A 14526-nucleotide genomic window follows, 5' to 3' on the forward strand; every position below is an offset into this window, starting at 1 on the left:
AAATATCAAAGGGTCACACCACTTACAAGGATGCACCAAACAAACCCAAGATGCTGTTAAATCTTTAATCAGTTAGAAGGTTTTAATTGATATATGTAAATCCCTGAATTCCTTTCAAGTCACAGTCCTGAGAAAACTAAAGCTTTTATCAGTGTAAAGAAGAGGAGATGTGACCCTTTGATCTTTTAATTATAAATTGTGTCTGATACTACCTCTCTCTAAACACCTGAAGGAGGAGTAGGACGCCAAAAGCTTCTGTTTTCAATTAAATCTGTTGGACTATAACCTGGTGTTGTGATTTCTGACCTTCTATTTTAACAGAGGCTAGCCATTATTAAAAGTCAATTTTGGTAGTAGAATTTGAACTTGAGTATTGCTGAAAACAAAGTATCAAACTGAGAGACTGGAGAGTCTTGTGATTAGGATTTCACTGTTCATCCTTGGGTTTAGGCTGTCACTACACAGCATAAACTAATTCCTCATCACATAATGCAGCCAGAATGTGAAGAAATGCATTCTTTCCAGTATTGATTCAGGTAATATGGACATAATTAAAGAGCAGGGAGAGGAGCTGGACAGTGGAGATCTGCCATGAGTCTCCTTTTGGTATCCATGAGCAATATCTTTAATTGTTTGGCCCGTTTATCATAGCACATAGCTCGGAAATTGCAATATCAGCCCTTTCAAAGGAGCTATTCTGGAGGTGTGGCTGAAGAGGGAATAAGTAGCTACAATAGTCGCTCCAAAGGAGTGAGGGGGTGCTTCAGTGCTTTATCTGACTGTGTTGCAATGTCTGTACATATCATTTTCGGTGTGTATGAAAGTTCCACAGTGGCTGAGGGGCTTTATTTGGGGCTGGTGTAATAGTCATTAAACAAAGAAACAGGCCTTTCTGTGCTGATCAACAAACATCAAACTATACTAATCCCATTTGCCTGCGTTTGGTCTGTAGCCTGCTATACTCTAGCATTTAAAGTGCTGTTGCAGATTCTTAAATCTTGGTTGTTTATTTCAAGCTTTTGTCAGTTCTGTTAATTCTTTCAAGTTATCTACATTTTTGTTTGATGCACAGGCTTTAAACTTTTTTGCCAAGTTTACCTTTTTGCTCAAATCTTTTCTGAAAGTCATAGCTTGAATTGGCTCAGCTTTCATTCCATCCCTTTAACTTTTACAGTTCTTGCGTAGACACTGGCTTGTGCTTGAGACCTAGTGCACACCTTTTACTGGTGCTTTGTCACCAGTACTGTTGTCCTGGGAAATTGAAGTGTGTTTATTTAGGTTGCTGATCACTCCACGTTGTTTAGAACTGTTTTCATGCTTAGCAGGGACTCAGAGGGCAAAAAATGGAGATTTTATGTTCTGAGGTTGCCCAGCAGCACAGTATCTTAAACAGCCAAAATAGATGGGGCCAGGGATGAAGGAAATGGGAGTTTCATTCTGTTTTTGTGTAAAAAGTATGATTTATTTTCACTTTTTGTTTTCATCTCTGTCTCAGCAATGCTACCTACTCACTCGCCCAATTGAATTAATTTTCAGAAGCATTTATTTATCTCAAGTTGACTTTAAAAAGGCAGTCTACGCAGTGACGGTCACTTTATACTGTGCTATGAGGGTGTGTGTGTTTGGGATTTCGGGTGATCAGAAGGAACTGCAATTCAAAGTCCAAGTGTCTGAAACTTGGAAATGGTGGGATTTTCATGCACTTACTACTCCTGTCCTTCCAGGTAAGGGAGATTGGAGGATTTCAGAGATGCTTGGAACGATGGGAATTCTTAGGATGAGAAATCGAGGTGGTACATTGGGAGTTCCTGTGGAAATAGTGAATTGGTAGTTGTAGCAGTATCTTTTTGACAGTTAGCAGGCTGGAAGTTCATAGATCAGATCATAGAATCCCTACAGTGTGGAAACAGGCCTTTCGGCCCAACAAGTCCACACCAACACTCCGAGCAGCCCACCCAGACCCATCCCCCTATAACCTGCATAATCTACACTATGGGCAATTTAGCATGGCCAATCCACCGAACCTGCACATCTTTTGGACTGTGGGAGGAAACTGGAGCACCCGGAGGAAACCCATGCAGACACGCAGAATGTGTAAACTCCACACAGTCACCCAAGGGTGGGATCGAACCCGGGTCCCCGGCACTGCGAGGCAGCGGTGCTAGCCACCATGCCGCCCGAGTTCTTCAGCGCACACTGGCCGACAATGAAGCAATTTACTACAAGCTAGTTTCCACATCTTTGTAAGCCAGCTGGGGAGCAACTGCTGTGGATGAACTATTCAACTCTAACAGTAATTCCTCCAATGCTGTACTCCCAAGTGTGGAGTTTTGATGAGTATATTGACTGCAGAATAGGGCATGGAGATTATTTAGCTACTGTTACAATCCTCTTGGAGAAAAAGACTTTTAAAAAGAGATTAATTTTCCGAAAATGACTGGAAGAATAAAAGGGCAAGATTTTTCAGACTTTTCATGAAGAAACATCAAGCTAAACATGAATTTAAGTGCCAACTAATACACCAAATTCAAAGAAAAGTACTTCTACATGAACTAATTAATGCAATCAATCTGCCTTACAGCCCTTTTTCATTGTGAACTGCAAACTTGTTCCTGTGATGCTACATGTCTTCCACATGAAAATTGACCGTCCGCTCTCCAACAGACTCCCTTCTCGGTCAAAATTGAAAATCCTTCTACTCTGTCCAAACTTCAAGGATCTTATTTTCACTAGTAAGGCCCATCTCTGACTCCTTGTTTTTTTTCCAAACTTCCCCAGGTCCTGTCTATTCTGTTCCCATTCTTCCCACTTCCCCACTCACCATGGCAACAAGATCATAACGGTATGTCTTCAAGCAGAGATCATTGATTTAACCATACCTTTTCAGAACTTAAAAGAAACACCACCATCTTAGTCAGCATTCGTGGCACTTAGCAGTGTAATAACAAGCACTACAAATTAGGAATGCTGATTGCAAAATCAGTTCCTGGATAGTTCATCAGTTTTGTTTTGCAATAAAATGGAACTAGATGGTGTAATGACCACTATCTGCTGATTTTAATCTGTTTGGAAAGATTACCTCATTTTAATGTAGCAAGGCAGCTATTACATTTTAATGTTTTAATAGGGAACAATTCTTGTTAAAATTTGAAACATTCCTTGTTAATTTCAGTAACCATCTCTTGAAGGTTACTGAATGCTGTTTTGTCAGCTTGACTGAATTTTGGCAACTGATGAACATCAGTAGAGCAGTGGTCAGGTAAAAGATGAGATCTACAGTCCCAGAAAAAGGGCAGGTATAATTCTGATAATGAGAAACCTTCACATCCTGATGCTTCATTCTGAATTCATGAGAACATGAAAATTGCCAACATATCAACTATGAATACATCCCTTCCATTCCTTGTTGGTAATGCCTCCTGAAGGATTACAGTTCCATGGGCCCCAAGCAACTTCTGATTATATCCTTGAGATGGCCATTGATTGTATACCTGTAGATATTTTCAATCTGGTCAACCATGTTATGACACACGTCTGGAGCAGGTGGGACTTTGAACCCAGATCTTCTGGCCCAGATGTAGGGACATGACTACCTACAAGTTGGCTTATTGATCTCGGTGGGGTAGTCTCGGCTGGGCCTAATTCTGCTGTTGCCCATCCATTGGGGCAAGTGGCGTTTGTGGTAACTCCACAATACCAAGGTCAGTTGTAGCATGTACTCTGTACTATGGCTGCAAGCAGGCAACTCACTGCTCAAACAAGGATCAAAGTTGGGATGTCCCTGATCTAACTTAGTCCCATATATGGGAAGTAGTGATATCACTGGACTAGAAATCCAGAAGCACCGTTATGACTAGAAGAGCTGATTGGCTTCTCTTTTTAGTGCCTCTTTCTCAGTCATTTGCAACAATTTTAAAAATTATCTCTACCTGCAATTAAACCAGTTTAAAAATAAGGGATAGCCAATTCTGAGGTTCTCTCAAATAAAAGGGACTGGTGTTTTATTACCAATGAAATCTGAGGAGAAATAAGAAAATACACCATCAAACACATGCATTGACGCAGGTAATGAGCTGACAAAGAAGGGATTGGGGTATCTAATGCAGACAGGAAGGTAAAGGCATTTGCAGTTTAAAGGCTATAGACAGTGTTTGAGTTGCCTAAGTCCAACTGTTTAGCTGCTGACTTGTTGCCTCTGATGATGAAGCTGCAGATATCCAGATACTCTAAATTGGTTTTCATGACCTAGTTTCTGTGCAAGCTCTTTTTCCTTCTCAAGCAGTATCCTTGCTATTATCAGTCTGTTTTGCTCTCTCATTTGCTCTCCCTTTCTGCTCAAAGGCTACTGTTGATATAAAGTTCCCTTGTAGATTTTGGTATCTATTTCATTTCATGCTGGATAGGCAACCTTTTATCTCTCAATTTGTGGAGCTATCGTGCAAGAGTAAGTAAAACGATCACTGCAAATTTCTTGACGCCAGAGTTTCAGTGCTTCTTGATTAAAATGGTAATTCTGATGCAGCTGGTTTCATACATTCCATGTGGATTGCCTTAGCTTGCCAGCTGACAGTAGTTATTTTAGGTCAGCCTTTTTTTTAAACATTTCAATTTCTTTTTATTCTGTCAAAGACCAATGATGAAAGTTATACATAAGACGGTCCATTTTCACTATGACTGAAATAGTAGGTTACTGTTCTGCCCTCCTGATACGTGGCCTGGCGAGCCACTCCATTCAGGGACAATTAGGGATGGATGATAAATGCTGGCTTTGGCAGTGATACCCGTATGCCACGAAAGAATAAAGAAAAATGACTTGGACATTGCTGTCTTACTAGATAAATGTGCATCTAAATGATCACAATGGGGCCTGATGGTAGACTCATAGCAAGTTTAAATCCTTGCCCTATAACTTGGTGCATATGTCCAGTTGTACAAATAAGATCAGTGTCGAAGTTAAGGTGGAAGTGTTCCCTTTTGCCCACAAAACACTTTGTGCAAAACCCTACATTAAGCCATTTAGTAATTTTTAATCTCTTGGAATTGTTATTTTTCTGCATGAAGTTGGACTTCCCAACCAGTTGGCAACTTCATAATTGTCTTAATTTAATCAATTTATTCTGAGAAAGGAACTTCTGTATTTTTAATGATCTTGTTGGATGTGTTATACCAGATTGTCTCAGTTCCTGAAAAGTTGGTTTCAACCTGCTGCACGACATCCTCTTAGAGGGTTTACTCAAAAATGCAGCTGTGTTGTAGAAAGGAAAACTTTAAATTGTTGGATTTTGGATTTTGCATTTTTTTTTTAAAAATCAGTGATGCAGGGAAGAGTATGTCAAACAGGGCTACCCAAAAACTGGGCACTACTTTCACATCCACTATTAATTGAATGAAATCAAAGGATGAAGTATTTACCTAGATAATTTAGCTAGACATTGCATTGGTACAGTCTCTATCCAAAATAGAATACTGGCTTTACCCTTCTGTGCTGTGTGACCTTTTGACCTCAAGCTTGGCTTGGCTTGACTTGAACTAGCCTTGGCCCAAACCCTTGACCTGAAATCTGGAAAGATTCAAAATGCAGCAGGGCCTTAATCCTGAGGGTGCCAGATTTGTGGTGCTGTACCTGTAGATGAAGGTTGAAATTGTGACTTTTTTTATATATAACTTACATAGACGCCAACCCCAGATGCTGACTTCTAGTTAACCTCCTGTCTGGTTGAGCCCTAAAAGCAGTGGTGCAATTAACAGGGATATTTTGATTCAAATTGATTTTAAGTACTTGTGGGATTTTATTAAATGAAAACCGTTTAAATCCAGGTAACTGCAGAATTAAAGCAGTTACAGGAAACATAGAACATAGAACATTACAGTGCAATACAGGCCCTTCGGCCCTCGATGGTTTCACAGGTCGGCGCAACAATCTGAAGCCCATCTAACCTAAACTATTCCATTATCATCCATATATTTATCCAATGACCATTTAAATGCCCTTAAAGTTGGCGAGTCTACTACTTTTGCAGGCAGGGCATTCCACGCCCTTATTAATCTGAGTAAAGAACCTACTTCTGACATCTGTCCTATATCTATCACCCCTCAATTTAAAGCTATGGAGTAACAAATTAAGTCAGCGTGTCTTTTGGTGGTTTCAACGTTTTTTTCAGACTATTTCTAATAATATATTGTTTAAAAATAACTAAAAGCTATATATATGTTCTTAGAACATTTCTTTAAATTTCAAACATCAGTCATTGGTTAATTATTCTTTTTTTTTCCCCAGAATTAAAAATCATTATTCACTAATTTTTCTGGGTAATTGGGAAACTTCATTGTAGTGTTCTTGCAAGTGTTTTAAGATATACGCTTTTACTTCGTCTTAATAAGGAGCACAATTTACCATTGACCTGAAATTGGAATGATGTACATGTTTTAATATAAATTTCCAACGGGTATGTAATACGTGTTACGTCAGGGAGATTGGAGAGGCTGATGTGAGATGGAAGTTTCATGTCTGAGTATTGTGGCTTTTATGTTGCTCTGGGCTAGTAGTGAATTTTTATGCATTGCTCAAGGCCTTTTACAGGGTAGGGATAGAATGATCCTCTGTTTTGTTTTAATATTCGTGAAGAGATTAAAAGCTCATCACAATACCATCTTCTCAGCTCGTCCCACAAGTATTGCACTGATCTTGTATGTTTCTGATGCTCTAAGTATGTACTAAACTACAATGGGTTATGGATTTTTATTTCAAAATATAATTTATTCATCAAGATACTTTTGTGCTACTGTACTGTGAGCACATAAAGGAAACACCGACATTGGAGTTTGACTCTAAGCAAACAAATCAAAGGCATCTCTTACTTGAATCAGACTATATTTATATGCATTTGAGGCTCCAGAAGGCCCAGTAACTGGACGGACTCCCACTTGACTTCAGGAAGACCTCAGACAGTGGTCTTTCCCCACTGCGCCTTGGCGGCAGCAGCCCCAAATTTTAGTGCATCCCTTGGCACGTAGTCCTGGAGCTTTGTAGACTGGCACATTCCAACGCTTGGTTGAGGTCAACTCCTTGCTCTGGAAGACCAACACATTTCGGGCAGACCGAAGAACTTCCTTCACAAAGTGACTGCGGCTGGAGGACTATCAAATGTTTGTTAGGGATGCTCCATTGCTATAATAATGCTCACCTTTTTAACTGCTGACTCAGGCTCCTTCTGGGATGCCAAGAACTCTTGAGTTCCCTTTTAGCCACTGCTTTATCTAAAAGTAGACATTGCAAGGAGAATGTGTTTTGTTTGTGCTTTCCACAGGCAACCACACCATTAAAAGAACAAATGTTTTTTTATATAACAATAAAGTCCATCTGATTGTTTGTTTGGTGTTCTGTTTTCCTGCAGATTGCTCAGAAATATGATCTTCAGAAGGAGGAAGATCTGCGACTCTGGATCGAGGGGATGACTGGGAAGCAGATTGGGGACAACTTTCAGAAAGGCCTGAAGGACGGTGTAATCCTTTGCGAGTGAGTACAATGCCCTTTCCCCACTTTGATTTGTCAGTAAGTTAGAAATTGGCAAAATATTAATTTGTTTGGCACAGGACTAATGAGATACAGTAAGATTAATTGCTGCAATATAATTTGGAGTAGGCTGACATTTTGATCGAGTTGTCACTTGTAAATAGGTGGAAAGGCAAGTTGCAAGAAGATTACAATCGGGTTAAGCAAATGGGCAAAAGGTTGGCAAATGGAGTATAATGTGGGAAAATGTGAAGTTGTTCATTTTTGAAGGGAGAACAAAAAAGCTATAAAATGCAGAAAACTGTAACGTGAGGGACTTGTGCATGAAATGCACAATGCTAGCACATGGGTGTGGCAGGTAATCGGGAAGGCTAATGAAATGTTGGCCCATAACTCAAGGGAGTTGGAGTATGAGTAGGGAAGCCTTGTTGCCAACTGTACAAGGTGTTGGTGAGACCATGTCTAGAGTACTGTAAGCAGCTTTGGTCCCCTTATTGAAGGAAACATATTATTTCAATGCAAGTATTTCAGAGAAGGATGATTCCTGATACGGAGGGATTGTCTTGTGAGCAAAGGTTAAATAAATTGGGGCTGCATTCACTGAAATTTAGAGGAATGAGACCTGTTCTCGTTGAAACATATAGGACTCAAGGGGCTTGACAGGGTGAATGCTGAGAAGATGTTTCTCTACTTAGGAGAGTCTAGGACCAGAAGGCGTAGTCTCAGGATTAAGGGGTTCAAATTTGAGACTGGTAAGGGGGAATTTCTGAGTGTTGAGTCTCTTTGCATCTCCTTGTCACAGAGCTGTGGGGACAGAGTCCTTGTGTGTATTTAAGGCTGAGATAGACAGGTTCTTGATCAGTAGTGGAATCAAGGGTTAGAGGGAAAGGGTAGGAAGGTGGATGTGAGGAGTGACAGATCAGCCATGATCCTATTGAATAGCAGAACCAGCTCGAGGAGACGAATGGCATACTCCTTATGATCTTATAACAACATGCCATTTCCTTGCTCACTTAGCCAGTCAATTAATTTCTGTCACCCCATTGTTCTAATGATTGATTTAGTACATTTTTGTTGTGAGATTATGATGCAGATAAAACAAGCTGAAGTTAACAGAGAAACCTCTCTACGTATCTTTTTTTTTTATTTGATCAACAGATGTGAGGACTGGATTTCAAATGTTTTTCCTCTTTAGGACTCTACCAGCAGCTTGCACTTCAGGTCATACGCGGGCTATGGCCTCGTGATGTTATCACTAGAGTATTAATCCAGAGTACTGTCTAGGTCATGACCTGGGGATCAGGGTTAGAATCCCACCATGTAACTTGATGGAAGCTAAATTCAATATTAAAAAAAATCTGGAACTAAGAATCTAATGATGACCACGAATCCATTGTCGATTGTTGGAAAAACCCAACTGGTTCTCTAGAGAAGGAAATTGCCATCCTTACCTGGTCTGGCTTAAATATAACTCCAGACAGTCTGGACCAATGGTCAATAAATGCTGGCCTAACCAGTGTCACCCCCATCCCCGTGACTGAATTAAAAAAAGAATTAAATTGTGCCCCAAGGGTGTGAGATACAGATCAGAACTTGTTCTGTACTATGCTGATATTGCAAATCACTTCCAACCCCAATATCTGGTTTGTCCACCAGATATTCCCACACCAGCCCTGTTGTGGTTTCTGAGTTAGTTTGCCAAGTTAAGGACAGTTCTGCCTGTACTTGTTCGAAGCTGTATTAAGTTGTCTGAAGCTCATTATTATTGAGATCCTTACAGTTAACAGAGTCCATCATTTTGGTTTGCGTGCATTAACCCACCATCGGAGATAAGGTAGGGGGCTGGACAGGATGCTGTTTGTAGGGTCAATGCAGACTTGGGCCAAATGGCTGCTTTTGTTATGGTAGTGATTCTATTCTATGATTCTAAAATATCTTGTAAGCTTTGTCAAGTGAAACTCAAATCTTTAACATGTTTCATATTTTGACCAAGTTTGCAGAAAATGCCTTTAGGGGAGGTGATGGCCTAGTGGTATTATTGCTAGACTGTTAATCCAGTTTGAATCCTGCCACAGCAGATGGTGGAATTTGAATTTGATTTTTTTTTTAAACAATGGAATCAAGAGTCTAATGCCATTGTCAATTGTCGGAAAAACCCATCTGGTTCACTAATGTCCTTTAGGGAAGAAAACTGCAATCCTTACCTGGCCTGGCCTACATGTGATTCCACACCCACGGCAATGTGGTTGACTCTGAACCGCCCTCTGGACAATTAGGGATGGGAAATAAATGCTACCTGGACATCGATCCCCCTCATCCCATGAATGAATTTTTAAAAAATGGAGTAGCTTTCTGTTAAAAGAATGAGCCTACGGCTAATATCCTGATATGTCTGGACCTCTGATGCATTGGACCTTGAGAGGCAGTGTTAGTGTTACTGAGCCTCTACTAAGAGGTACTGTGGAAGGCTGACAAGGGAGGGGAATATGTGTCTGGTGGTGGAAATGTTGGCTAATGGTCCTCTGGATGTGGATGTTGGTGGGATGGTAGGTAAGGACAAGGGTGACCCTATCGCTGATGTGGGAGCGAAGGCAGGTTGTGAGGACTGAAGTGTGGGAGATGGGTTGGACCTGGTCAATGGCCCTGTCAACTACGATGCTGGAGAATCCTTGGATGAGGAAGATTGAGCCCCAGACTGAGTTCCTGGTTTTGGTTATATCACTGTAGGCAGAGCTGAGTGAAGTCAGGCACCTCTCTACAGGAGCAGACAAAAAAGCAGGACAGCCTTTAACTCACCAGGTCCCTTCTACCTGGGTGGCTGGTTGCCTTAGTTCATTGGAAGTGATTTTTGCCTGAATCAAAGTTGACTTTCGAGAGCTCTTCAATTGTAGAAGCACTGTATCTGATCCTGGTCCTGCTCTGAACTGAATACTGAACAGGACACGTGATTAGAAAGAGCACTCGGAACGTGGATGATATTTTCCCCCCTCCCCCTTTCCTAGTCAGGGAGGGGGCACTGAGTTGAATTGTGGCACTTCAGCATCTGTTCGGATCACAGCCACCCACTGAACGTGTGCACCATTACAACAGGTGGAATCATTGTAAAACATGAATTTTTAACCCCTTCAGAACCTCTCTCGTACAATTAGACAGAATTGAACTGCTTCACATGTAAACCTCATAATATGGTGATGAAAACGCAGTATCGTGTAACCTGGGGTTGTTGGGTGGTTCTGGTGTGAGACTGTGTACACCATGGGGCATGGGTTCAGTACTGTCCACAGTACAATAACATTGTGATTCATAGTTTCCAGGGTCTGTGCTGAGCCCTCCTTTATATGTCCCAATATATACAGTATGTTAGATTGACAGTGAGGAGTGTCTGAGTGAGATTGCCTGGTGTGTGACTGAGCCATGCAAGCCACAAGGCTGGATACTTGATACAATGGGTCTTTGCGCCCCCTGAACGTGGAGAGTAGATTTTTGTTACAGCCATCTGCCTCATTTTTCTCATTAACCGTTTTTTAATTGAACTGTCTCTTTCCTTTCTTCCAACCCAAACCATTCTTCCTTTGTAACAATTTTCATCAAATTTCAGATTTATTCCAACTAACCTCATATCCCTAATATAATAAACTACCAAAGTAACCCAATCTTCTGGATGCTGGAGATCAGTACAAACAGTGTTGCAAGAACTCCGTATGTGAAGTGAGTAACAGTTAATGTTTCAATTTCTGCAGAGAGGTCATGCTGCACTTGCATCCCCCTGCTGCGGGAGGGTTTTGAGGAAGACAGATCAGCTGTTGGTTGAACAGTGCTGTGAACTTTTATGTCCACTTGAGACAGTAGATGAAGCCAATTGCTTTGACAACTCATCTGAAAGGCAGCACCTCCAACGAAGCAGTATATTCCCTCAGCAATGCATTGAATGTTCATCCTACAGTAAAGCTTATTCTAATAATCTTCCGACTCTGAGCATGCTGAGAGATCTGCAAACCAGTGTATTCTTTGGAACAAAATAAACTTTAACTTTTCAGTAGATGTAGGTCAGTGGTCCTGATTTGTATTTTTATCCCAAACATTAAAATGTTCTGTAACCAGGTAATTTTCTTTTCCCTTCTCTCCACCTGATTAGGCTGATGAACAAAATCATGCCCAACTGTGTGAAGAAAATCAACCGCTCAGCTTTAAACTGGCATCAGGTAAAATATTACACCAGTGCCTTTGATAGTTGGAGGACAAAGTGATCCAAAAATTTTTGATAACATGCTTCCTGGAAATTTCCAGCCTCTTTAGATATTAAGGAAATTTGGGTAGGGTTAGTGTTATAGAAAGGACATATGGACATCAGAACAGAGGAGCTAGAGGGGTCTGGGTATAAATGGGATGAGGTCTGAAGGGAAATCTTTGTTCTAATGAGGTGTTGGTTAAGGCGTGTAACCTCCATTGAGGGATAGAATACCTTTTAAATGGAGTTTGCAAAGGAGTTTATAATGAAGTTTATTGTTCAGGACTGAACAATAAACCAGGAAAGCAAGACCTGAGGCTAGAACATGAAAAATGCATTCAAGTTCTTTCATGTTAAAAATTTATCTGTCCTTGTTTTGAACAGCTGGAGAATTTGTCCAATTTTATCAAAGCAATGCAGAATTATGGTATCAAGCCACACGACACATTTGAGGCAAATGACCTTTTTGAGAATGGGAACATGACCCAGGTACAGACAGCACTGCTAGCCCTAGCAGGGATGGTAAGTACCAGGCTAACACCAGATAAAGGCGATCTTTAAGTTGATGACTGTTTCCACTATGTCACAGCTTTAACATGTTGCGATCCTCAATTCACAGTCTGTGGCCCAGAAGATCTGGCAGATTTGACTTTATTTCTCTCATTGTCAGTCCACCTACTTTTAAGTAGTCAATCTTTTAATTCAGTTCCTCCCTCTCGCTCTCCTTATCCTGTCCTCTCCCTCTTCATTCTCTCCTACCTTAATCTCAACAACATTGGGCTATGTAAACAGAGTTAATATAATTGCAGGAATCTTGGTGTAGAGAAGAATTGAAGACTGCCCTGGAAGGTTACTTCATAAATTTTGTCTATCTTGTGCATTGTTTTCATCTTCAGTTTTCTCCATGTGATGCTGACTTAGTTCTTGTGATGGTTTCCACACATGTTGAATCCACTTGTCCTTCATAAGATTATTGATTTGGCTGTTGTGACCTTCTAAATAGTCAATCTTGCCCCTCACTGTTCATTTTACTCGCACAGACCAAGGTAAGAACTCGGTAGCGTCATTTAAAATTGGGATCTGCATCTTCCAATTGAGATACTGGGGAAGAACATTGTTAATAGAAGTTTTTAGTACACAGTTTATCCCTGGAAATTGAAACATCAGAGTTCAGAAGCTGTCATATGAAGGGCACGTTCAGTTACAGATGATTCTTTTGGTTGGCGTGGAGATTTCTATCACCAGTAGGGGTGCAATTTAATTTCAACCATACGGTGAGAGGTGAATCTGTAATGTAAAATGGTAGGGTTATGCTACGTGAGTGTGGAGCTTATTTAGATGTGGAATGGGCCAAATGGCTGTAATGTTTACTTGGAGTTTTTAAAAACCTATTCAATTCCCTATCATCCTAGGCAAAAACAAAGGGGGTGAATGCTGGAGTTGATATTGGTGTCAAATATGCCGACAAGCAACAGCGCTGTTTTGACCAAGAAACCTTGAATGCTGGACAATGTGTCATTGGACTTCAGGTATTCATATTTGACTTTTAAGCTCAGATTCCTGATGGCAGTATATATCTGAACCATACCAAGCTGTAAGGCCTCTGGTTGTCCTGGTAGATCTCAGCATGACCCTAGGGCACTGAGAACAGAGGATTTCAGGATATGCTCTTGCTCCCAGTTGCTGTTCAGTAATCCCTGCTGGAAAATTCGCACGCAGGAACATTGGGTGAGGATAGGCTTGGACTTTGGTCATGATGCTTTTGAAGTTGAAAACCTTGACACCTGCCACCAAGGATTGCATGTGGATGATGGCCACGGGCTGGGGAAGTGGAGGAAACTTGATCCGTCCAGAACCAGAGCCTTCAGTGGAAAGAAAATTTTGAAGTGTGTTGCAAGATTTTGTAAATGGTCTCTATCTCTGCTTAGCTGTCTCTAAATCTAGACACTGTGTATTCATTATTTTTTGTCTCTGTTCCTCAGATGGGGACTAATAAATGTGCCAGCCAGACTGGAATGAGTGCCTACGGTACCAGGCGACACCTTTATGATCCACGGTCCCAAATCCCTGCTTCCATGGACCAGTCTACTATTAGTTTACAGATGGGGACCAACAAAGGAGCAAGTCAGGTTTGTCATTTGTTTGTTTCTACTGTCAAGGCCACATTTTAATTTAACCATCAAAACGAGAGCCAAATTACAATTTTCACTGTTAATGTGTGCACAGATCAGTCCTATAAAGTTGCATGTAGTTCAGGGATTGCATTTCTACTTGAATCAGAAGGTTGTTAAGCCACTTCAGAGCCTTTTGCATCGAATCTAGGCTGACACTGCATTGCAGTGTAGGAGTGCTGAACTGTGGGATGTCAGCTTTCAGATGAAACTTCTGATCGAAGCCCCATTCTTCCTCCCTAAACATAAACCACATGTCAGTATTCAGAGATGGGAATTGCTCATGTTTTCTAGATAGTGATGCTAATTTAAGGTTAAAAACTAAAATAGATGCCCTTCCTTGCTGTTTCGTAACTGTTATTTAAGAGGGTGGATGGTGGCTCAGTGGTTAGCATTGCTGCCTCGCAGCACCGAGGACCCGGGTTCAATTCCAACCTTGGGCAACTCTGTGTGGAGTTTGCATGTTCTCCCTGTGTTATGCGTGGGTTTCCTCTGGGTGCTCCAGTTTCCTCCCACAGTCCCCACAGCAAAAATGCAAATCTTTTTTCTCCTGCATGTCCTGAATCTTTCTTTCCTTCTTTCCTTCTTTCCTTCTTTCCTTCTTTCCTTCTTTC

At 41.0% G+C, this 14526-nt stretch overlaps 1 protein-coding gene across 2 annotated transcripts in view; it reads left to right on the plus strand.

Moving 5' to 3' along the window:
* The window catches only part of LOC109936491 (calponin-2), a 34564-nt gene that overhangs the window by 17021 nt on the left and 3017 nt on the right, over positions 1 to 14526 (plus strand). For both annotated transcript variants that reach the window (XM_048614230.1, XM_020535109.2), the window contains exons 2-6: positions 7395 to 7516; positions 11649 to 11715; positions 12126 to 12263; positions 13154 to 13270; positions 13724 to 13870. In XM_048614230.1, coding sequence (XP_048470187.1) covers positions 7452 to 7516; positions 11649 to 11715; positions 12126 to 12263; positions 13154 to 13270; positions 13724 to 13870 — 534 coding nt within the window. In that variant the 5' untranslated portion in view covers positions 7395 to 7451. The remainder of the gene's footprint in view (positions 1 to 7394; positions 7517 to 11648; positions 11716 to 12125; positions 12264 to 13153; positions 13271 to 13723; positions 13871 to 14526) is intronic.

This window comes from Rhincodon typus, chromosome 29 (genome assembly GCF_021869965.1).
Source record: "Rhincodon typus isolate 14 chromosome 29, sRhiTyp1.1, whole genome shotgun sequence".
Taxonomy (NCBI): Eukaryota; Metazoa; Chordata; class Chondrichthyes; order Orectolobiformes; family Rhincodontidae; genus Rhincodon; species Rhincodon typus.